The sequence below is a fragment of the Protomyctophum parallelum genome (genome assembly GCF_964188405.1).
Source record: "Protomyctophum parallelum genome assembly, chromosome: 19".
Classification (NCBI taxonomy): domain Eukaryota; kingdom Metazoa; phylum Chordata; class Actinopteri; order Myctophiformes; family Myctophidae; genus Protomyctophum; species Protomyctophum parallelum.
The window spans coordinates 27,235,781-27,259,348 of record NC_139717.1 but is presented as its reverse complement, the minus strand read 5'-3'; the positions used below and the strand labels follow the sequence as shown (position 1 = coordinate 27,259,348).

Here is a 23,568-nt window from a genome sequence, read left to right as displayed (position 1 = left end):
CAATTGAATGGGACAGCGCCCGTGAAAATACGCTTGCCCCTCAACTTCTCCGCACGTCCTAAATAAACGCAGGCCTCTCATTGAAAATAAATTACTAGGCGCGTCAGTCACTCCCCGTCTGAAAAGGCCATAAGAGGGTAAGGATGGCTGAAATGAGTTGACCGTGATATCGTGACTTGTTTTATTCATGTTGAGAAAATGTCAGTCCATGATATGCTTGTTTATAATTGACAGCAACACAACACACACAATAGTTATACTACAATCCTATTACAGTACTTTATCAGACCTGCTGTTATACAGTATCAGCGTGTTGTGAATATAAAGCTCCAGTAATGTGACGGGTAACAGATGTACAATACAAAGTTAGTTTTACACACAGACTTGTAGCACAAAGGAAACATGATCACTTGCACACATTCTTCTAAAATACAAATTACAATAAAACATTTTTTGTATTTACAATTAAAAAGGTGCTAGGGTGCTTACCGGTACGTCTTTCATGTGCTGGATTAATGGGTAGATAGCAGTGCAAAACAGTGAAACTGGTCAGTGCATTTATGACATGAACTGGTAGAGAAGTAGAGGCAGGAATTGCAATAAAGGAACAAACAGGGATAGAACTTCGGCAGTGGAAGCCAAAACGTTAGAGGCTTTCAATCAAGCTATACAGCTATATAGAACAGGAATAGGAAAACTTTATTCAACAAAGTTTTCCTCCTTAACATTAAGTGTGCCCGGATCTCCGCTTTGTTCTATATAGATGTGTTATCCCGATTGATCCCAGGAGCACCTTTCCCTATACCTGCACACCTCCTGAGCACCTGGTTGCTTCTTTGCCTCAGAAGCTATACAGTTTTGAGTCTCAGACCAGCTGGGAAAATCTGGTTGGGGTAAATTAATTGATGGCTCCTCCCTCAACAACTGCTCTTGTGGTACCCTTGAGCAAAGGCACTTAACCCCCCACCCACATAGAGTTGTTCAGCACTGGATATTCCCATGTTCTGGTCCCAGGGGGGGAATATGCACATGAATGTGAAGTGACTCAAGTGAAGCATTGCTTTAAGAGCATGTATGACAGCCCTTTCTGGAAAAGTAATGGTTATGTAATGTGGACCAATCTTCTCCCTGCTCTCAGAATTATCTTGGATATCAGATACATATTTCACACTGTATTTGTAGCATTTAAAGGCCAGTCCACTCCATGACTCCAATGCACCTAGTCGCAACTTGCAAGCAATTGCAGTGGTCTGGAATGACCAGTTGCAAACCGGTGATAATACTTTCAACTAGTAGCAGGTGTGGACGCCTGGGCTTAAGCCGCAAGAGGGTGCTGATTTAGGAGAGTGGTGAATTGCAGTTCTCATGCCTCTCCACACAGAGGCGACGTTTCACACACATTCACAGGCGCAGACAGTGAGATGAGTGGAGTCCCTTCAACCTAAGAGAGGAACAAGAGTGAGCCTGGTCAAGATGTACTTTTATTTGAGTTGAACTTTGTCTGGTGAGTTTGCCAATTTTCACCTGTTGCCGTTGTTTCTCTTTCTCTGGTGCGGCATCTATGATAGAATCTCCTTGACAGAGGAAACTCCTGTCTGTACAGTTCAGAGCTTTAGAAGTTAATTGTATAGGACCCTCATTTCCAGATACACCTGCACAGTGAAAGGAGACAATAAGTCACTGTATAGTTGTATTTTATGTTTAGGATAAGGAAGGAAGTGCACTAGGAGGAAAGACTCAAAATCAGTTGTTATCTTATGTTTTAAGCATTGATATTAGACTTTAGACACTGCTATTTTCAGTGTGAAACTGTCACTGACATGTGTTATGTGCAGGAACAGGTTATATTTGGGGTGTGTGTGTGTACATGCCTGACAATGACAAGTGTCTGCGAAGGTCAGGTTTGATGAGTCTCCAGACCTTCATGGTATCCTCATATGTAGGATTATTGCTAGAAGGGGAAGTGTTTGTGTCATGTGTGGGAGGGGTTTCAGTTGACCCCGCTCTCCTGATGGGGATGCGACTCGCCCGAGGCTGCAGCTCACACCTGGTCAGACGACGGACAGGTATAATAATTAGATTTCCACCCATAATTAATTATTAGCATTTGTAATTAACAATTTTCAGTCACTTGGGGGAGACTGCAGATGTATTTTCCCTCCTGTATCATGTGTTCATAAAACTTGAATATACTCATATAGACTTATTACATATTATACTAACTTGCTGAACTCAATGGAGGCAAGGATGTGATCTGGTCCCGGAGTTTTTGGAGTCTGCATCAGAGAGACAAGAGTAAAAGAAAGGTTAAACATGCACATGAGCAAAAACACATACTGCTTATGGTGATGTGGCGTTTACAACCACTCCTATAGACAGCTATGTGTGTCCCTGTGTCCCTGTCTGGGTCTGTCCGAGCACGAAATAGCGTTTGGTTGGTTTTCACAACCAAGTGTCACTGTTGCGCAGCCTAACACACACACACACACACACATTAACTGTATATATGATGATTTGGGGTGTAAAGCCCAAACCACACCAAAGGGTCGGGTCGGGACAAAACCACAACTTTACAGTACAGTATATATATATATATATATATATAGGAATCGCACCGATATGGATGTTTAAATAAAGTTTTTGTTGTTTTTATTTCCCCCTTTTGTGCCAGAGAAACAAATACATATTCAATAGAAGAAGTAAATGTTCAGAATCTACAGCTTGGTAGACTGCAGATAACCAACACAGCCAATTCAAAATGTATGCTTATCAACAACAGATAAACATCAGTTTCATTTGTCGATACCGTAATTGACCGATAACTGCAACACCGATTATGTGGCCAATACATTGGTGCATAATCATCATCGTCATACGCTTTGTGTGCCCACACAACACTTTCAAAATAGTGACCCAGGGTGTCCAATGTTATTTTTGTCATTTCTTTAATTTCTTTATGAAAATCACAACAAAATTTTTTTTTTTTTTTTTCAAAGACGTCCACAGACGTCCTGGGCACCGCATACAGTAATTCCCACGACGTCTGTGGACGTCTTGTGCACAAAATGTGTTGCTTCATGGCTGTTTCCTCGAGTGTGTGTGAGTTGCCCAGACAATCTGACCTTTGCACGTGGCTCTGGAGGTTGATGTGTGAATGTAAGACTCCGCCCTAATCTCCCCCCTTTCCCAGAGCGCATGGGGAACACCCTCCTGGGCCCACCCACCGGACTGGAGCCTCCACTCTGGACATCCGGACAGCTGAGGCCTGGCATGCCGACCAGAGAGGAGCACAGTACATCACAACCAGGGAGGGAGGGAGGGAGAGAGAGAGAGAAGAAAGATGAAGCACACAATCCATGACACATGCATAGTGTTTTATAAAAATATGGAAATTGGAAGTATTAGTGCAAGTGAATTATGCAATTAATTGGCCTAAATGTGCCTATGGATGGATGTCACTGTACAATGTCCTGCCTGAGGGGAAGATGTTGCAATATAGCACTCTGCCTGAGTAGCAGAAAACATAATAGAACATGAAGCTCAATTTATATTCCGATGCATGATTGATTGACAGATTTGTTCCTTCCGGCAAGTGACACCATCGTGCCTCGGAGTATACATAATTAGGCATAACAGGCAGCGGCTATTACATTTGCTATAGATGAAAGCTGCAAGGGATGAATCATAAGTAATTTTGTTTATAGTTTTGTGTACGTTACTTGTGGGATAGACAGGAAAACAACTGAACACATACGCACATGTGCACAGTGCACACACACGCACGCACACACACACACACACACACACACACACAACACAAACAGATGTGGAGTCAGTAGAGACGAAAGGTCCCCACACACATTTTAATTTAAGTTTCTCCACAGAGGGATAGTTTTAATTGGAGATTAAATAGAGAGAGAGAAAGCAGGGTAAACAGACATCAGTACACTGGTTGGAGGATATATCCATACAGACAAACACAATCATAGTCAGGTATAGAAGCACCAGGTCAAAGGAAATGCCAAGATTCTTGACAAGGAATAAAGCCTAAATAACACATTTCCCAAATTAACTGATTGAAAATCAGACACTGTAATTAGGATTAAGGAGTGAATCGAAGAGCACAAGAGTAAGAATGTGACTATGCACATGTTTCCACCCCATATTCCCGTTATTCTGAATTGAGCAAATAGTCTCTAACAACCAAGAAAGAGACACAAACGTTCACAGTGTCATTGTACATAAGTCTATTAGTGTCCATAGTTACTGAGATGTTGGTCATGAACTGAAAGCTCATGCTACTATGAGGTATGCAGTGGGTAATGGGCAATAGTACATGATGAATATCAGTCAGAAGATTAATCCTAATTCATGATTGAAATATTAGAAGCTGTGGTTTTATATCTTGTGTTGACATTATCATCACTTGTAAGTGTACATACTATAGATATTCAGTCAAAGCAGATGTCACCGCAAAATGGAAGAAACCCCATCCCCATTGAGAAGCATTGGCAGAATCCATCCTCATAGGTAGTGTAAAGTTGCCCGAGGGCCAAGGCTCCAAAAACACTTTGGTGTGACCATCCCTGTATGCCATGCATACAGGAAGAAAGCATCAATCAGACTGCCTCAAAACTCAGAGTTCCTGGCCAAGATGAGGGCTGGGCACTCAAAACGCCCACTGTTCATAACAGCAAAGCAATGCAGACAGAGACAGCACACCATTGCTACAATACAAATCACATCACAGGGCCAGACAACAGCTACATAACAGAATAAATGTCATCACTCATGAAACGGACCAATCGGACTGGTATGGTGCTACACAGTAAAGCTATGTGTGAACACTCCAGATTTTACAGTTCATCTGAACGATGCTCCATTCGCTACCTGGTCTGGTGCATTTGCTGGTCAGATGATATTCTGGGGGACATATTACGACTGTGACTGTAATCCATCTCTGCTACACAGCCAAACCTCCGCTTAGGTCCATCAAATCTCTGTGCCCTTTACATCTCATCAAGATCTGAGATGAGTGGCAGATGAGCCGAATTAGAAACAAAACTATAATTAGTATAAATCTGGTGGAGTCTCTTCAAATACCACCAACCACAAGATGCACTAGTTTGCCTTTAACCTCATGAATCTGCATATCTATCCTGGGAGGCGAAAATAGCTTTTTGCAAGGAGAGTTCGTGTTGAGAGAAAAAAGGTGTGGGACACCAGTCAACAAAGTATAAATAAAGTTAAACAACCACAGCATACAATCCTGAACTACGTCCTCATGGTCCACAGATACCGCCAGCAATCTCAATTCAATGGTTACAAGCGTACAACATACCAGGAAACACATATAGTAAAAAAAATAATAATAATAAAATAAAGTAGGAATAAAAACATATTATACTTCTCATTGGCATAAAAAATTAAATAAAATGTAAAATTATATATATATATAGATAGTAGATTTAAATTATAAACACTCCCGAACACCAGCTTAGTAAAGAAATAACTGTAGGTACACTGACTGGACCCAACCTAATTATTATATCTAATTATATCTACTGTATATTATTTATCAAACGCCATGGCCATAATAACTGCTGCTTCATAGGATCTCTCTCTGTCACACATAATTACAACCATGCACAAATACAGTAGACTAATGCTTCACATAGATGTCATAGATGTTCACCACACGTATGTAAGCTTGTAGATTTGTTATGTGCGGTGGGCCCCTGAGAACATTGGGCTCCATTCTTTAAAATGTTTATTTATTTTATATTTTATATATGATCGGTCTACTTTTACTTTACAAATGAGGGGCCAAATATTTTGCACATTTAGGCCCAATATTTCAACAAATTCCTACAAAACCTGTAATAGTTATTTGGGGATAAACAAGAGGTCGAACGGTACACGATAGTACATGTACCATGCATGTTAAAATCATGTACACTTGACCATGTAATCATGTATGTTTCCTTCTGACCATTTATTACTTATTTATATTTACTTTTTGGAAAGAAACAGCCAATTTGACATTGAGGTTCCCAAACTTCCCACAAGGTTTAGGTGCACACTAGACCTGTATCCTTTTGACAAATGATATCCATATAATATCCATATACAGTATTGCCCAGCCCTACTTCACCATGATGTTTGTATGACAGCGCTATGGCCACCATGACACCTTCAATAACTTCACAACCTGGACAAGGGCTGACTTGACATAACACACAGTCTCCAGAACTATGACTATAACTAATTTATCCATAACGGCAAATCATACATTTACACTGCAAAAAGAACGTGGTCTAAATTTTCTGGAAGGTGAAAAATATTCTAGACTAGAGCATATCCAGTCCAATTTAGTGTCATTAACCAATATGCCTTGTAGTGTGAACAACAACGCAATTTGCTGGTGTGAAGCCTCCAGATTAAGTAAAAAACGAATGTGCTTCAAGTAACAGGACAAGTAAAAAAAGTAGTAGTGTGGGAGGGCTCAAATACTTTCTTTTTTTCCCCAAAGAAAGACTTACGGTATGCTGTAACTTAGCATCCTAGCTTATATGATTTGGCTACAAGCTTTGATCTGTGCTTGTGAATGCATTGGCATCAGTTTCTAGTGTTGGGCTGTGCAGTGCTTCTTCATAGCCCGGTTCAAAGTGCAGTCTCTATTTTAGCTAGGCTAGCACACTGGCCTCGTCTGCTTGAACTGCTATTTACAGAAAAAAGGAAATCAAAGGAATGTACAACAGTTAGGCTAGCACCAAGTTTGTTCACGCACGTGCAAGCACGCACTCACACACACACACACACACACACACACACACACACACACACACACACACACACACACACACACACACACGCACACGCACACGCACACGCACACGCACACGCACAAATATTCAGTCCTGGGTGGGCCCAGTTGGAGAGCTGGCAGCCCTGCCCTGGAGGAGCTGCCTAGGGCGGGCCAGAGCCTGCAGTGAGGGGAGCAGGGCAGACAGGCTCGGGGGCTGGAGGGAGTACAGACCTGCCATACTGACAGAGGCCGGGAGGGGGCAGCCGCCCGCTGCGCACACCGACGAGGAGGAGGAGGAGGAAGAGGAGGAGGGGGGTGAGAGTGGGGGGCGGGTGGGGGTGTGGCTGTTGCTAGGAGACCGGAGGATGGACCGGTGGTGGGTGGGACGTCTCTTCTCTTGACTCTTAGCATCTACACAGAGAGAGAGGCACACACACAGACATAAAAAGGTCCTTCGGCTCTGGGGCGTGTGTATCTCGAGAGGAGGCAAGCTTTCCCGAGATTACTTGAGCTTTCCTAGGAAGCATAGCGCACGTGTCACAGAAGGGGACGTTCGGTAGGCCAATCAGAGACAATGTAAACATTTGTTTCTCATGCCAATAAAGCCCCGGAAGTCCCAGAAAGGACACGCTGTGATTGGCCAGTAGTCACTTGAGTGGCTTCTGCACTTCCGCTTGACTTCCTCCTTACAATAAGATACACATGGCTCCAACGAACTGCAGCGACCAATGAGGCATCTATTTTCTTTTAATATCTATGGGCACACACTACACACACACACACACACACACACGACATGCAGGGGATGCACGCACGCACAGGTGCTTCTAGTCGAAGCTACCCTTCACCCCAATATTCAATATTGATATTTATTTAAGAGAGGCCACTGTAGAGAGATGGAGTATGGCAACGCGTGGTGGTAGCTGGCACCAGGAAAAATGTAGTATTATTAATTATTATTTAAAAAATGGGGGAAAGAAATAATAGAAGTTGTCAACGAGGTGGCGGGTATCACTGAGTCCTATGGAATGTGTTTTTAGCAGGTCAAATACATAAGATGGCTCATTCAGGACAATTCTGCTATTAATATTATATCTCGCTTTGTTTTGCCTTGGCAAGCAACGTGTTAGCTCTCACAAAATTGAACACAATGTTCAAAGCAATTTCGGCATTAACTTATGCATACTTGTAGACCCATGCCACCATGCAGGCTGGTGTATTTTGATTTAGATTAATCTTGCCTGTTTCTGATCACTCAGATCAAATAATGCCCTTACACTCCGGGAGTGTGGTAAATAAACAATGTGAAAATGCGCCACAAATATTTTACATCAACTATGAATTTGGTGATGCCTCATTCATACAGTTGACCTACAAACTGATCTAATTTCTAAAAGTAATTACTTTAAACTTTATTGCCTCATTATATTTGCGTTCTTAGTGGATGTATTTCTGACACAACTGCAGTTTAAAGCTGCGAAGCTTAATCGGTTTCACCTGAATCTGGCATCGCAACAGGTCTCACCTCAATGATGAAAAATGTAAGAACTAGACTAAAATGCTAGAGAGGGACCAATTTACCTGTAGAAACTAAAAGACAAGTCATCTTATGCTTGGTTGCACTCTGAAAATCTACAAGCTTGTAGATCTGCTATTTTCAAAGTGTAACCAAGTGTAGAATCAGGCATTACGACGCTATCAAGGCATGCCAAAGTTGACAAAATCAACTGTAGATTTAGTCGACTAAAATCGTATGATATTAAGTCGACTAAAACTAGACTAACACTAAAACATTTCAGATGACTATGAAACGAAATGGAATTTTATTTCAAAAGACTATGACTACAACTAAATCAAAATTTGCTACACTAATGCAGGGGGCATGCTGAGGTTAGAGGATGTTATGCCTGATTAGCTGATTTATACTTCCCATCTACAAGCCAATCATGTGCTGTGAACTTGTATATCAACCATTTTCGGTGCTCAACACGGTGTGCAACCATGTATAATAAATCAGCCTTTAGTGAAGGTGAAGTCATTCGCCCGCGTGTTAGCCTGTCCTAAAAATCAACCGAAACATAACCAGGCGCTGGACTGCCATTATACATCACCGCCACAGCAACACATGTAGCCAATCAGCACACAGATACACACATCATCGTTAACATATCAATCTAGCGTTGAGCTCGCGTGCAGCGCTTCACCAGCGAAGGCCAACACAAGCAGCCATCAGCCTCCATAAACCTTCATGACAAGAGTGAAGGGAAGGAGACGTGACAGAGCAGAGTGTCTTACCTCTGACTGGTCCAAGTGGCTTGTTGCCCCCGCGGACGCCGGCGTGCGCGGTACTGTTGCTGCTGTGATGGTGTGCGTGCGGGTGCACGTGCGGGTGCACGTGCGTGCGCGACGGGGGACAGCCGAAGGTGAAGCTGGGAGAGGAGTGGATCTTCGGGGAGGGCGTCTGGCTGCTGCTGCTGTGGCTGTTGCAGCGAACACGACTCAGGGTGTTCTCCGATGCCGAGCCAGACAGAGAGCTACACGCACACGCACAGTCGTACAAACACACACGCACACAATTCAAAAAGTACTTGAATTAGCAATTGCATTATGAAGCTAAAATTGTTTTTCAAAAGAGCATTCAACTAACTAAATAAATGAACTCTACTCCGTAACACAGTACCGGTAACTTAAACTTGGTGCTGAAACCTGCAAAGAAATACACAATAAACAAATAAAAAGTAATAAAAAGTCTAGGACAGCCTTCCCAATAATGGTATTAACTAGGCATGTAACGATTCACTCAACTCACGATACGATTCGTATCACGATACGATTTTTCATGATATTAAAAAATATTTTTTAAAGAAAAAGTACAGTTTTTTAATTTTATATAATTTATCTTCCCCCCTGAGATTTATTTTTTATTTAACTACATTGCAAAAGAAGTAGCATTACTTTTGACATAACATAATTGCCTTCCTTGATGAGCATCAACGACCATCATCACCTGGGCACAGTCACAGACACACACAGCTCCCCTCTACAGTGCTCTACTACTGAAAGTGACTATCATTTCTCTCCAAAAGCACTTGAATACTTATTTTTTGAAAATCGATTTTTTTATTTCAATGAATCGATTCATATCATCGGGATTAATATCGATATATATCGATATACGATATATCGTTACATGCCTAGTATTGACATGACACCTACTGTACTACCATCTACTCCCTACGTGTAATATCTCTCAGCAGACAAACCCTGGGCACACTGTGAAAACAAATCCCGAAACAACATTAACACATCTCAGCACGTGCGTTAAACGTGCACGGACATTGTTGCGAACCCACTTGTTGAAGGTCTTTGGCGGCGACGCCTTGCTGCCGCCGTGGTGTATCCTGGGAGGGGGCGGGGCGTGTACGTGTGTGCTGAGGCCCTTGGTGTTGCGGACGTGTTTAAGGATCCAGGCTCGGAGATTCGTCAGGGAACTGTGCTCCGACAGCACGAGCCGAGGCCAGGGGTTGCATTCCACCATGTCCAGGGCTGAGATGGCCACGGCGCGACCCACCTGGAACATACACACGTACACGCAACACACATGTATATAAATGTATTCTTTACTTCAATTAAGTGTGTGTCTGGCAATTTTGGTGCTCTTTGGCTAGAAGGATCATAAGTGAATTCCCACAGGATGTTGTTACCAATATTACCAAAGACTCAGGACGAACTGAAATTGCAGAGGAAAATTGTTAAATGAGGACAGAAAAGCAGGGATCATAGGACGGAGAGTGCTATGACGAAAGAACAGGTTTAAATAACTGCTCTGCTTATGCATTGCTTAGCAACTCTTAGCTTGTGTTCTATACTGCATGATTAACTGTGTGTGTGTGTGTGTGTGTGTGTGTGTGTGTGTGTGTGTGTGTGTGTGTGTGTGTGTGTGTGTGTGTGTGTGTGTGTGTGTGTGTGCGTGCGTGCGTGCGTGCGTGCGTGCGTGCGTGCGTGCGTGCGTGCGTGCGTGCGTGCGTGCGTGCGATTCCAAACACACCCACCTGTTCAAATATTTCGGGGGTGTATTTGGGGGGGAAGGAGGGAGGAGGTGGGGGCGTTGCCCGTCCATTGTCATGGCAGGCAGGCGGGATGGTATTCATTGTTCTTCCTGTGTTGTAGTTACACTCCAATGTGTAACTGCAAGGACGAAGCAAAATGAGAGAGAGAGAGAGAGAGAGAGAGAGAGAGAGAGAGAGAGAGAGAGAGAGAGAGAGAGAGAGAGAGACAATGTGAAAGTGAGAGAGAAAGACAAGGGGTGTCTTTTAAAATACACTCCCATTTCAGAGCACTCTGGATTTGAGCATTCTAAATTTCTGATTCAACGGTCAGAGTAGAGTCTCATTATCTAATGTTGCCATTTTCATCTTTTTAAATTAATGATAAATTAATTCATCCCATGTATACTAGCACAATTACAACTTGTATTGTTACATCTTAATACTGCCTAGACTTGTTTGGTACTCAAGCTGCAACAACTGAATTTTGCCATTTTTCCAAAAATGTATATCTTTTCATTCGGAGCGGTCAGTGTGCACTGACTTTCCGAATGCTCCGACTCTCTGAATTTCTGAATGAACACAGAGCACCCCGGGTGCACCAATCCCAACTTTGATTTCATGTATCTGTGTCACATTAGTCTCGCGTAGCCAGACAACTATTCCACAATCTCCGAATGCTGTATAGAGTCTGGAACTAAACCTCCCGAAATCCGAGTAAGGAAGCTGCCATTTCCGTTCACGAAAATATATTTTAAAATATCTTTATCGTTTATTTATATTTTCCATTTCTGCTAAGCAACAAGCTATACATGCTTAGGTGATTTCTATTTATAAAAGGATACATTTGCGTGACTGTAAAGGCGAAACGGAAGTGGCAAGGGGGCTCCACTTGAAAATTGCAACAACAGTCTGGCAACGTGAGACTAGTGTCACATGGGTTCAGGATCCGAGACGTAGGTCTTAATTCCAATGGAGAAGTGACCATGAACACAGGTTATGACGGATTCCTTTGCAAGTTTTTTAACATTAATTGTTCACACTCAATATATTCACACTCAATATTAGCACATTTTAAAAGTTAATGATAAAGTGATGCATTTCTTGATTACTAACGACCAAAAATGGCAGTTCTGTCTGTTCTGTCTCTCGCGATAATACATTCAAATGGCCCACCAGAGGTCTTCCAGGAACTGACTCATGTCTACATGATTGACATGATCAAGAATTTTGGACTTCCCTTGTCGCCACTCTATTTACGTCAGCAGGTTTGTGTGGAATGTACCCGTTTCTAATTGGCCTAATTCGATTGCCTGTGAACCTGAAAAGCCCACTTTCTTTTCTGTTTTTGCAGTGAGTCTGAGCCCACAGTAAAGTGACAGCAAGAGACACCGGAAAAGTAGTCAATCTCTGCTGTGTCTGTCTTAGAAATGCATGGCAAGCAGTATTTAAGTTTTGTTATCCAAAGAATGAGGTTCCCCTGTCTGTTTGGTAAATACTGTACATGTCGGTTGGCTTCCACCAGAGCTGTGTGAGATAGAAACTTACAGCTTTAGTCTAAGCCTTTGTCACAGGAACTTAAACTGCAATCCAAAAACTGAATGTTGTGGGTATTCTGCTGAAACCTGATAAGAGCTTTGCAAATTAATGTCATTGGCACAAGCCTATATATTGTTCAGTCTGTAAATAGATTACAGACTCTTCAAAGTCTTGAAGAATAAACTTTAATTGAAGTTTCCCCCTCTGGCACCCCCGTGGTACCGCACCGGGCCTGCTCTGTGTGTGTGTGCGTCATGTGATCTCTGACCTGTGCAACAGCCCTATGGCCTTGTGAATAGCCACTCGCCCGCTGCCCTCTTTCGACTGGCCGTCCCTCTTGTCCCGGGCGTACATGTTCTTCTCTGAGAAGTTGCAGCCTTGGAAGTCAAAGTGTGCAGCGTTCACGGCGATCAGCCTCGGGTAGAGCATGTTCTCTACCTGCAAATAATGAAGAGTTCAGGTAAATGTCCCACCACCCCTACTGCGTAGGAGAAATAAATATGGGACCATGGATCTTTGTTACAACTTTAACCAGCAAAGGAGGGTGGGCTGGCAACATGATCATTATTATTAACAGGAAAGACTAACTGATTCCAGCAGCGACCCAGGTTGGGCAGCACATATTCCCTGCACATGCACGGGGGGGTCAAATCGCGTAACCCCCCGAAATGCATAGAAAACTATGCCATCATCATATTAGTTTATCTGTATCCATCTATCTTCTTCTTTGACCAACAGTAACTCAATTGGCTAAAAATAAAACATTTGATTGGGTGGGCAGGACGCACGTTTGGGTGGACTCCCTGCCCCTGATATGAAAATACTTGGTGACACTTTTACACACACACACACACACACACACACACACACACACACACACACACACACACACACACACACACACACACACACACACACACACACACACACACACACACACACACACACACACACACACACACACACACTTTATAATAATACTGTAATATCAACTGCTTTTCACCTGTTGGCTTTCATTAGGAAGGTTGTTTCCATACATAAAGCAGCCCCGCTTTGAGGCGTGACCGTGTAAGTCCACATAATAGGCCACTCCTCCCTCATGGGGCGGGATAGGCAGCTGCTCTTCCTGTGGGGCCAACAGCTCTACACTAACCGGGGCCACCGTCTCCGACGAGACCGCCGAATGGTTCCCGTCCCCCTTTGACGTCACTGTAGCAACCCAGGCATTCTCCGCCATTACCATGGGGACTTCCAGGTGGGCGGGGTTTGTGTCCTTCTCCGTGTTCCGTTGGTTCAGGGTGATTTCCAGAGCAGTTAGGGGAGGAGCTTGCGACTGGTTGGTGGGCTTGGCGCCGAGGGGGATGGTGGGTGTCAGCGTGGGACTCTTGGGGTGTGCGTTAGAGTGCATGTTGCGCAGGCGGTTGTGAGTGTGGTGGTAGAGCAGCAGTGCTTTGGCTGCATAAATGGAAGGGTGCAGTTCAGGGCTGGGGTTCAGATACTGTCTGTTCAGGTTCACACCCCTGGAATCAGTCCTGCACAGAGACGTTGAGAGAACAATTGAGAGGCGTCACTTGGTGTCAAACCCTTATGGTGCATTGACACACTGGATCCACCGGTCCACTAAATGCTTACTATATGCTGTATCTAGTTGTGTTCTGCAATTTGGGCAGTGCTTGGTTTTCGTTCTGCCATTTTGGTGGCCACAACCCAAAAGTACACTAGCTAAACAGTACAAGTACACTATTCTTATTTGATCCCCATTAGCTTACTATAGCCTGCTGTTACAGCAGCTACTCTTCCTGGTGTCACTAACATAATGCATGTTTGACTTTGAACATGATCCAACTGAAAGAAACAGAGGGACAAACAACCTACCCTGTAAAATGTAGAACTACTGGAAACAAATGTAGTTGACCCCACAGACAGAGAAAACATTACACAGAAACTAACAAGAACACACTCGTCACATCAAACGTGATGTGACATCTGAACAATGTCGTCCCAAGAGAGACACGTGGTAAGAGGATATTAATAAGTTGCTGCGAGAGTGAGGTCTAGCCAACACCAACTCATTGTTGTGAGTGCAGTGTGTGACGTGCAAGCATGTCGCCTGCTGCATGCACGTGTGTCATACCTGTAGTGGCCACGGACCACCCCATCTGGATTGAGCATGGGAATAAGCTTGAAGACAAACATGTTACGGAGCGCATGAGCCCGCGGGTCATCCCTCCTCAGGATGAAGCTGAGAAAACCATTGAAGACGAACGAGGATGGAGTCTCCCCAGGGTGCACACGACTGCTAAGGAAAAACACCTACGCAACAACACACGCGCACACGCACACGCACACACACACACACACACACACACACACACACACACACACACACACACACACACACACACACACACACACACACACACACACACACACACACACACACACACACACACACACACACACACACACAGCATTCCTATCAGTCTCACTTTTTATGTTAGGCTTGCATATCCTCAGACAGGGTGGAATAATTATTTTTGTTTTTCTTACCCGTTTTCCAGGGAAGCGGTGCGGCCGCAGGGTGCTGTTGTCGGGAAATAGATTGGGCAGTCGGGGCTCCCTCTCTTCCCGCATCCCGCTGCAGTTGGTCACAGTCAGCAGGTCCACCCGGTTACCATCCAGAGAGTGGCACAGCACCTCCCTGTGGTAATAGACGCTCTCTGGTGCACTGCTGGGAGGGAGGGAGAGAGAGCCAGGGACCAATATTAACCCATTTAGACCTGAGGTCGTTTCTACAAATGTCTTCTAATCCGTGTTTGACCGCCGACCACCATCTCAAAATATTTTGTTCCAGGGACCCCCAGAAGCCAAGATTTGAGTTATAAATTCAAATATTTGCACATATTAAAAAAAAAAAAAAAGCAGATCTACATGCTTATAGTGCTGCGCTATGAGCTTGTATCTACTACTTTTCAATAGCTAAAGTTTAAAAGAATGGTTAAAAGCGCCTACGGTGATCGGAGGAGACCTGAGGCTTTCTTCACCCTCCCAATGACTGATTGTGGGGGTTAGCAGAGATGGAGTACTTGTAGAGAGGCTGGGGAATTGGGAATTGGCTTTACTAAATTGGGACTTGAAGGGGAGAAAACGTTTTTCTTTTGTCTTGAAGGGGCATGTTTTGTACAACCTGTTTGTTACCTCTGAGTCACTGACACTAAAATCTGAAGTTAAAAGAATTCTGTGAACCTGTGACTTGACATCCATGCTGTTATAAAACCAAAATAAACTGATAAAAAAAGCACCTACGGTGACACAAATGCATTCAAGGTCTTAATGAGATATGAAAGAAAGAATGTGAAAGGATAAACGAGAATAAAAGAAAGAAAGAGATGAATGAGAGACGGCCGTCCAAAGCATCGGTTTTATGAGGCACTGAGCACTGTGTGTTAACGAGAGTCCTATGTTCTACCTGTTAGGGCTGAGCTGGGCTCCACTGGAGTAGCTCTGGTCCAGACGTCCCAGCAGCTCCTGGTTCTCGCCGTAGGAGAACGGATAGCAGAAGGAGAAGTAGGTGGTCGCCCCGCGCACCTCCGACACCCGGTGGGTGAACGACAGGATGAACTGGTTGTCCACCATCTGTTTGACATAAGAAGAGATGATAAGAAAAGAAAAGGAAAAAAAACACAGTCGACATATTCAGTATAGAGCACCGAAGTCTGACGTCAATATCGCGGGCACTAAGTCCACGGGTTCGTGTACTTTTTATTTATTATAAACCCCATAGGGATCTTAGATCATCTCATATAAGAACTGTGTTTGAAAAATAAACAAATCATCCCGGCGGTTTCACTCATATGGATATGAAAAATCAACTGACAACTCTGAAAACTCTAATGTTACTGCTGCCCAATTAGTTACATTTTTGCTAGAAACAGACTGTATCAAATATCAAATATAAACGATACAGAGACACATCCCCGACAATATCGCAGAGAGTTTGATTATTTTTGGACCACAATTCTTGAGACGATTTTCTTGAGACGATGACCAAATGTTATTCTCCATAGAGAAAAACTTCACACGAACCCCTTGGAACCAGGGGATGAGCGAGTGACGTCAGGACTTCGGCACTCAATTGCAGCACCATGGTGGTTGCTAACTGGTGTGTGCACTTAAAACATATTTGCAAGGTTCTGGATTCGAGTCCGGGTCAAGATCGGTAATTAAAAAAAAATCAGTGAATATCTCAAATTGTGTTAGGTTATGTGGCCTTTTAGGTGTGAGTTTGCAATAAAAGAGGTAAATGACTAAAAGTGATTGTGGCAGTGAGGCATGGACCAGTTGGACCCCCTTTTTTGTTTACATCAACAGTTAATTTGTCATTCATGGGTGGATGTGGGTGTGAGTTTGTACCTCAAAAGTTGGTCTGTCGCGGACCCTTTCCCAGCGCGTTTTTCCAGGTAGCGTGCGTACCAGTGGCGTCATGCCCTGGCTGTACAGTTTGCTCTGCTTGTTCATGTTCCTCACATTGATCTTTAGCACCTTCCCTGGCATGGCACCGCGCACGCTGAAGTAAAACCATGACCTGCCATGCAAAGACACATCATACAAATCATCATAATTGAGCTCCAACAACAGGCTATGTGCAGTGAACATACAGTACAAAAACATGTCTCTTGATCTGCACTGTTTTGGGCCCAAAATGAATGACATTAGATCTGGCAGAGAAATGAATCGGCAAAGCATTGCACCTCATAATATTAGGCCACTTTTAGACGAAAACTGTGTTTATAGAAAACGACCAAATAAAGTATCGTTTGCCGAGTTCCCTTTAGACAAGAACGGCATTTTCGGGAGGTGAAAACGCAACAAAGTGAAAAAACCTTCCAAACCGTTTCCAAACTTGTGACTTTGCCGTTTTCTCTGGCGACCTCTCTCGTATAAAAGTGGGCCTTAGATTGGATTAGATTTGATTCCACTCTATGGATTGATTGTCAGTCAAATTTAAGCAGTACAATAGACAAGAAATACAAAAAGTATCAGTCACTCTGACTCATACAGTACTTGTGTATGATCTATCCAAGAGATAGCGATCAAGGTATTATTTGCTGCTACATACATTGACACATTGGTACACTAGAACTGAGGAAGCTCAAAGACAGTGAGCTTGGTGAAATAAGAGAATTAAATCAACTTCTTTGTTCTATGACAATTTATGAAAAACACTATTTGACAAAGTATGTAGGTATGTCTCAAGAGCCCACGGATGGTGATATATCTCAATAGCAATTTGATAACCACATATTTGCAATATTCAACTTCAAGTCTTTTTTTTATTGTTCATTTAATTATTAGTCATTTGTATCAATCCGTATTTGTTGTGTCAGTGTGATGGCACAAGAAATAAATGCTTTCTTTAAAATGTGGCTGAATAATCCCATTAGTGATGGGTGATGTTGGAGCGACCAGACACGGACGTAAATCATTAAAAAGGTCAAAGGCTTTTGGATAATGAACCTCAGGGTTCATTTCATCACCTGTTTCCATTCTCGTATTCCGTCCCAGCACAATCCGGCCTTGTCCACACGTTGAAATCGTAGTCGGGGGTGTTCCCGACAGAGGGTGTGTCTGCAGACGGGGAGCAGTTGCCCCGCTCCACCTTCTCAACACGGGCCAGGTTCCCTGAATCAAAGTTGGAGCTGAACACCACATTGCCGAAGCGTGCCTCCATGCTTCCAGGTCTCCTCGTCCCCGTCAGGTCCTTAAGTACAATGCCAGCCTGGGGTCGGACACAGACTGCCTGTCAAGAATCAAGAACCAATTAGATTTGTACAAGCAGCAAAATGCAAGTGTGGTGAGGTCTGCGAAAACACTGTGCAGGCACGGTTCTACTGTAGAGGTAGCACAAATGAACCTCTGACATCCCCCCTTGAAAAACACTGACTGACAACAGAGAGAGACTAGACAAAGTGCCAATCGGCACAGGTCTCCACCAGGGCAGGTCAGGTTGTGGCCTCATGGTGGCGCTATAACAGGCTGTTGAGGAAGATTTGGGCCGGAGGTTCGTGTTGGAGGGATGCAGGTACAATGTTTTTCCATGTGTGCATACATAAGTTGTATACAGATCGATGCAGTTCTAGCTAAAAACAGGAATTGGCCTGTTATAGCGCCACCGTGAGGCTGATTTTGAGGAAAAATGGTGGCATGTCGTCCTCGGCCTAGTGAAAATGTGCGTGTATAATTTAACGGAAATTGCACACTGTGTTTGTGATTTGTGGCCTTTTTTGGAAATGGACGAATCGTGTGAGCTTTGGAAGCCAATCTTAGCCAATCAGGATGGAAGATGGGAAATGGTGCCGCTCCGTGTTGATCACATGACTATGGAGATAGTGTATACCGATTTGCGTGAAATTTGGATAAAATCTGAAGGAGTAATAATAGAAAATGTGTTTTACATATGTCGGCCTCCTGGTGGCGCTATAAAGAGCAGATGTGAAAAATTCCAGGCAAAGGTTTTTCCTTGGCCTCTAGGGAGTTGGCATACAAAGTTATCCACAGATCCGTGCAGTTAGAGGTAAAAACACTTTTCGGCCAGTTATAGCGCCACCTTGAGTCTGAGTTGAAATTGTTCATGTGGCATTTCGTCCTCGGCCTAGTGGGAATGTGGGTGCACAATTTCACGGAAATCACGCGATGTGCTCATGATTTGCAGCATTTTGTTTGAAACTGAGCACTCCTGTGAATTTTGGAAGCCAATCTTAACCAATCAGGATGGAGTGTGAGAAATCTGAAAGACCGGTTTCGTTGAATGGCTCTAGAGAGACTGTGTACCAATTTGCGTGATTTGGACAAAATCTGTAGGTGTACTGTGCAAAAACTTGTTTTGCACAAAGCGGCCTCCTGGTGGCGCTATAACAGGCCGTTGTGGAAAGTTTGGGGCAGAGGTTCATTTGTCTTATGGGGTGCCAGTAGCTCTGGTCCATAGCCTTAAGGCCTTCCTTAAGGCTATGGACCAGAGCTAGGGTGCCAGGTGTGGGAGTTTGGGCCATCACCTGTAGCCTACTTGCCTGGCAGGTACAATCTCTTTGAAACCAGTGTTTCTGATCGTAACGTTCTAATAGGCTACTTCCCTGGGAGAGCCTTGTGTTATTCTTGCTTACTAAAAGTCGCTCTGGATTAACAGCATCTGCAAAATAAATTGCCTAAATTGTAAAGCGAACAAGAGTCAATTGTGACAATGATTTGATTTACATATCATGTTAAACCAGATAGTAGACTGACAACCTCTGTTACCTCTCGCCTAAAATAGTCTGTCTCCTAGCGTTTGAGAGATTTAACTGAAGGTCTGAACTACGATTCTACTACTGGGCGGTGGTGGCTCAGGGGTAGAGTGCCTGGATGGTAACCGTAAGGTTGCCAGTTCGAACCCGGGCTCCCCCAGAGTTACTGTCGAAGTGTCCTTGAGCAAGACACTTGAACCCCTAATTGCTCCCGATGTGCTAGTTGGTTCCTTGCATGGTTTCCGCTGCCATCAGTGTATGAATGTGTGTGTGAATGGGTGAATGTAATGCACAATCTCTGTAAAGCGCCTTGGATAAAGGCGCTATATAAATGCACCATTTACCATTTACCATTCACAGTTATAGATATTTTCAAGTGCAACTCCTCGCAAGTCCTCTCATGTTGAGACATCACTATGCTTGAACACGATTTTGCTGTTAATGTTGCTGTTGAATGTTGAAATGAGTCAATAATTTGACAAAAACATTGATTGATTATACTTTCATATTTTCTTCATATTCTTTTTCAGTATTGTAGTATTTTTTGGTTGCCCAAAGGGGGAGGGGGTCTGCGGTGACAGGACACATTTTGCCTCCCTAAAACAGTGTTTTTTTACCCCACTTTGGTTCCCAGTGTACAAATTCCATTTGCACACTCTTAAATTAAGTGATTTTACAATATAAATTGGGAGTCCTATAGAAATGCCTTTAAGCAACTTGGACACTCAGGCATGAAGGAAGCATGAGTTCAAGTCCGTTGCTCTCCCCAGGTTGGCGGAGGGTGTGTAGAGCCCAGGATCACATTAGATAATTGACACAGGGGTGAAAAATGGGTTATAAAATCGTGGGATAAAAATTATAGGTATAAAAAAAGAAAGAAATGCCTTTAAATGGGGGTCCATAGACTAATGCATGGGGGGGGGGGTCCTTGAAATTAAACGGGTTGAGAATTACTACTAGAGCCATAAACATCTTCTCTTATGGGTCCCTGCCTCCTTCCTCAGTGGGAAGGCCTCGTAGTCGCCCGAGTATCTTAGTTGTATAAGGCCAGATACCAGCAGTGGTATGCTCTCTGGGGTCTGAGATTCCCTTGCCTTTCATATTGTTGCCTACAGTGCTTGCGTCATCCCGGTGAGGTTGCTATGGGTCAGTCCATATATTGAGTATATCGATTCGGGATTCCATATGCCCAACAAAAGGAGTCCAAGCAGACTTAGGTATGTCAGTTAGCTCCACATATTGAGTACCAAGCGTTCAGTGCTGTGGTCGTCTGACCTAGTATTGTGTAACTATGGCGACCTATCCCAACAGACCTGTATGATGAGAAAGCCTTTTCTACATAATGGAAACGGGTTACGTTCTTCTTTGTGCCATAAAGCCAGGGTCACAGGGGGGTCACAATGAGTGCCGTAGGTTGCACTTTACTATGCAAACCTGCATCTCCCGTCAGTCAGTTACGCCTTGTGACACGCTCCATATATGGCCAATACAGAATTAATACCATATTGTTGATCTGACCTTGTCAAACCCTGACACACTCCTTATATGAAGGACGAGGTCGCTTCTCGCCCTCAGGGCGTCTAACTGGTATGTAATATGTGAAATTCTGTTCAATGTACAAAGTCTTTTCATTTTGTTTATTAATGAAAATAAATTCATAATTGAAGTTATAGCATGCTAATGGTATTATGTGTATTTGTGTTTTTGTTTTCTTGCAGGGGTGGGATTGTTGTATGTCTTCGGTAGCCTAATATATTCTCTTTTAATTTGAAATTTTCGATAAACATATTTAAAAATAAACAAACTACTAACTAAATACTACACACAAATCCTGAGTGTATTACATATGCACATTGATACACAGGACACATATAAACACATCACGCTCGACACACATACAAGCATCGAAACATGATCTTTTGATTGATTGATTTATTTCACAGTATGTAGAATGGGTAGGCTACATTTCAAACGAAAGCACAAGTCAATAAAACAACTGTTACTGTGGACATGTGACGTGTGTATATTTGTACATCTCTAAATGTTTAGATGAATTGAACAAGGTGGACCCTCTTGTAAACAAGTGTAATGCTTTATTGGGTCGTCCACTCACAGTTAACAGTTTTTCCTAGGTTCCATCCTGGAGGCCAATCTTTCCGGTGATAAAATGGCCACCAACGTAATCAAAAAAGTCAATCAAAGAACAAGATTCCTTTACAGGATCTCCTCACTGGTCAGCAAAAACACCTAGAAAGACCTTAACAGGAGCCCTCGTACAAGGTTTCTTTAACTATGCATCCACCTTTTGGTACCACAGCACCTCAAAGGCCCTTAAAACAAGGCTCCAGACCTCCCAAAACAAACTGGTCAGGCTCCTACTTGGCCTCACCCCCCGAACCCACCTCACCCCTGCCCACTTTGACAGGCTGGGATAGCTTAGGGTCGACGACAGAGTACAGCATCTTGCAATGGGTCTGGTCCACAAGATTCGATACACCACCAAGATACCCATGTACCTGTCTAAATACTTCCTTAATGTAAACGAAGTCCACACCCACAACACCAGAGGGAGTGCAACAAACCATGTACAACCCAGATTCGGCACAAACAAGGGACTAAATTATTTTCGCTCCTATGCCACCAAAATGTGGAACGCCCTACCAACAGTCATTAAGACATGTGAATCCCTTGACTCCTTCAAAACCGCTCTCAAAGGGCACCTACGGATGGCTGCAATTCGAAACTGGCCTCTGTAAAATCTGAATCCCCCCCCCCCCCCGCCCCATTTCCCCTCACTGTATATGTATCTTTTCCCTTTTTGCTTCCTATATGATGAATTCCTGTTCAGTTCTTTAGCTACATAGAAATGTCTATTTGTATGTCTCTAAATGTTTGTATGTCTTTAAATGTTTTGATGAATTGAACAATGTGGACCCTGTTGTAAACAAGTGTAATGCTTAATTGGGTCGTCCACTCACAGTTGACAGTCTTTGTATTGAGTTTGTGCTTAAAATGTACTGTAAATTCTACAAACTGTTAATAAATATTTCAATCAATCAATCAAACCTTGTCCTTGCAAGTGCGCGCGCGCACACACACACACACACACACACACACACACACACACACACACACACACACGCACACGCAGAAGAGCCTCGCACTGGCTCGACTTTCGTGATCATGACTGATCAAACAAAAAGCATCGGTGATATTTATCTAGCTATCTATGGCTAACGTTACACTGGCAACACAAATTAGAATGGATCAACCGATTCTAAAGGGTCACACAAGATGGTTGTCATGTCACAGAAGAGAAGACGACACTGCTCAATGTCATAACAATAAGTCCATGGCATGTATATAATCCGCGGTGTTAATGTGTCCATTTTGATGCACTCGCATAACCAAATCATCAGTCAGGATGTTATATTGTTGCAACCGTGTTTAGCTAAGCTATCAAAACAGAAACAGCACGACGGAAATATGAATATTTGTCTGCGGTCTCCCTTCTCTATAATCATGTGTGCATGCTTTGAAAACACGTAAATCTGGTCGGTCTTACTGTTCAGATTGGATCGATGTCCATCTTTCCTATTATTATTATTTTTCCCCGTCCTTCTTCACGACCACGACCAGCAGGCTCTTTAAAAACCCAAACAAACCCACTTAGCAGCGGAGTCGAGTGACATCAACTCATTCGCCTACTGCTATTGGCTCTCAACACGCGTTACACCAGCATTGATGAACTATCGATTTCTGTGACTGCAGACATCACAATAGAGGCTGAAGACTGCACAGAAAAGAGAAAAAACAAAATAAAACAAATATAATTTATAGATGTATTTTTCTGAGGGGCATCTAATTCCGTTATGTCTATGTATGGTATTGGTTA

The 23,568-nt window shown here is 43.3% G+C and overlaps 1 protein-coding gene across 4 annotated transcripts; it reads right to left on the bottom strand.

Annotated features, from left to right (window-relative positions):
* Window positions 1–240: 240 nt before the first annotated feature.
* Window positions 241–23,359, bottom strand: agbl5 (AGBL carboxypeptidase 5). 4 transcript variants are annotated; one of them, XM_083791061.1, is made up of 17 exons: window positions 23,239–23,359; window positions 17,931–18,154; window positions 16,807–16,978; window positions 15,863–16,029; window positions 14,944–15,124; window positions 14,528–14,706; window positions 13,397–13,925; window positions 12,662–12,831; window positions 10,861–10,996; window positions 10,162–10,379; window positions 9,104–9,342; window positions 7,040–7,219; window positions 3,123–3,265; window positions 2,224–2,276; window positions 1,872–2,047; window positions 1,525–1,652; window positions 241–1,441 (listed from the first exon to the last, which is right to left on the bottom strand). In XM_083791061.1, the coding sequence occupies exons 2-17, from the start codon at window positions 18,122–18,124 to the stop codon at window positions 1,364–1,366; spliced, it is 2,943 nt and encodes a 980-aa protein (XP_083647187.1). In that variant the 5' UTR covers window positions 18,125–18,154; window positions 23,239–23,359; the 3' UTR covers window positions 241–1,363. The 4 variants fall into 4 exon arrangements, with proteins under 4 accessions (XP_083647187.1, XP_083647188.1, XP_083647189.1 ...); XM_083791062.1 differs by having other exon boundaries at window positions 17,931–18,193; window positions 23,239–23,324; XM_083791063.1 differs by lacking the exon at window positions 7,040–7,219.
* Window positions 23,360–23,568: the final 209 nt, after the last annotated feature.

Coding starts and splice junctions, on each gene's coding strand:
- agbl5 (XM_083791061.1), bottom strand. CDS start 18,124: ATGGAGGCACGCTTCGGCAATGTGGTGTTCAGCTCCAACTTTGATTCA. Junction 13,926..14,527: donor GTGGTCCGTGGCCACTACAG/GTATGACACACG, acceptor GTCTCTGTGCAG/GACTGATTCCAGGGGTGTGA. Junction 10,997..12,661: donor GCCATAGGGCTGTTGCACAG/GTCAGAGATCAC, acceptor TCGTCCTTGCAG/TTACACATTGGAGTGTAACT.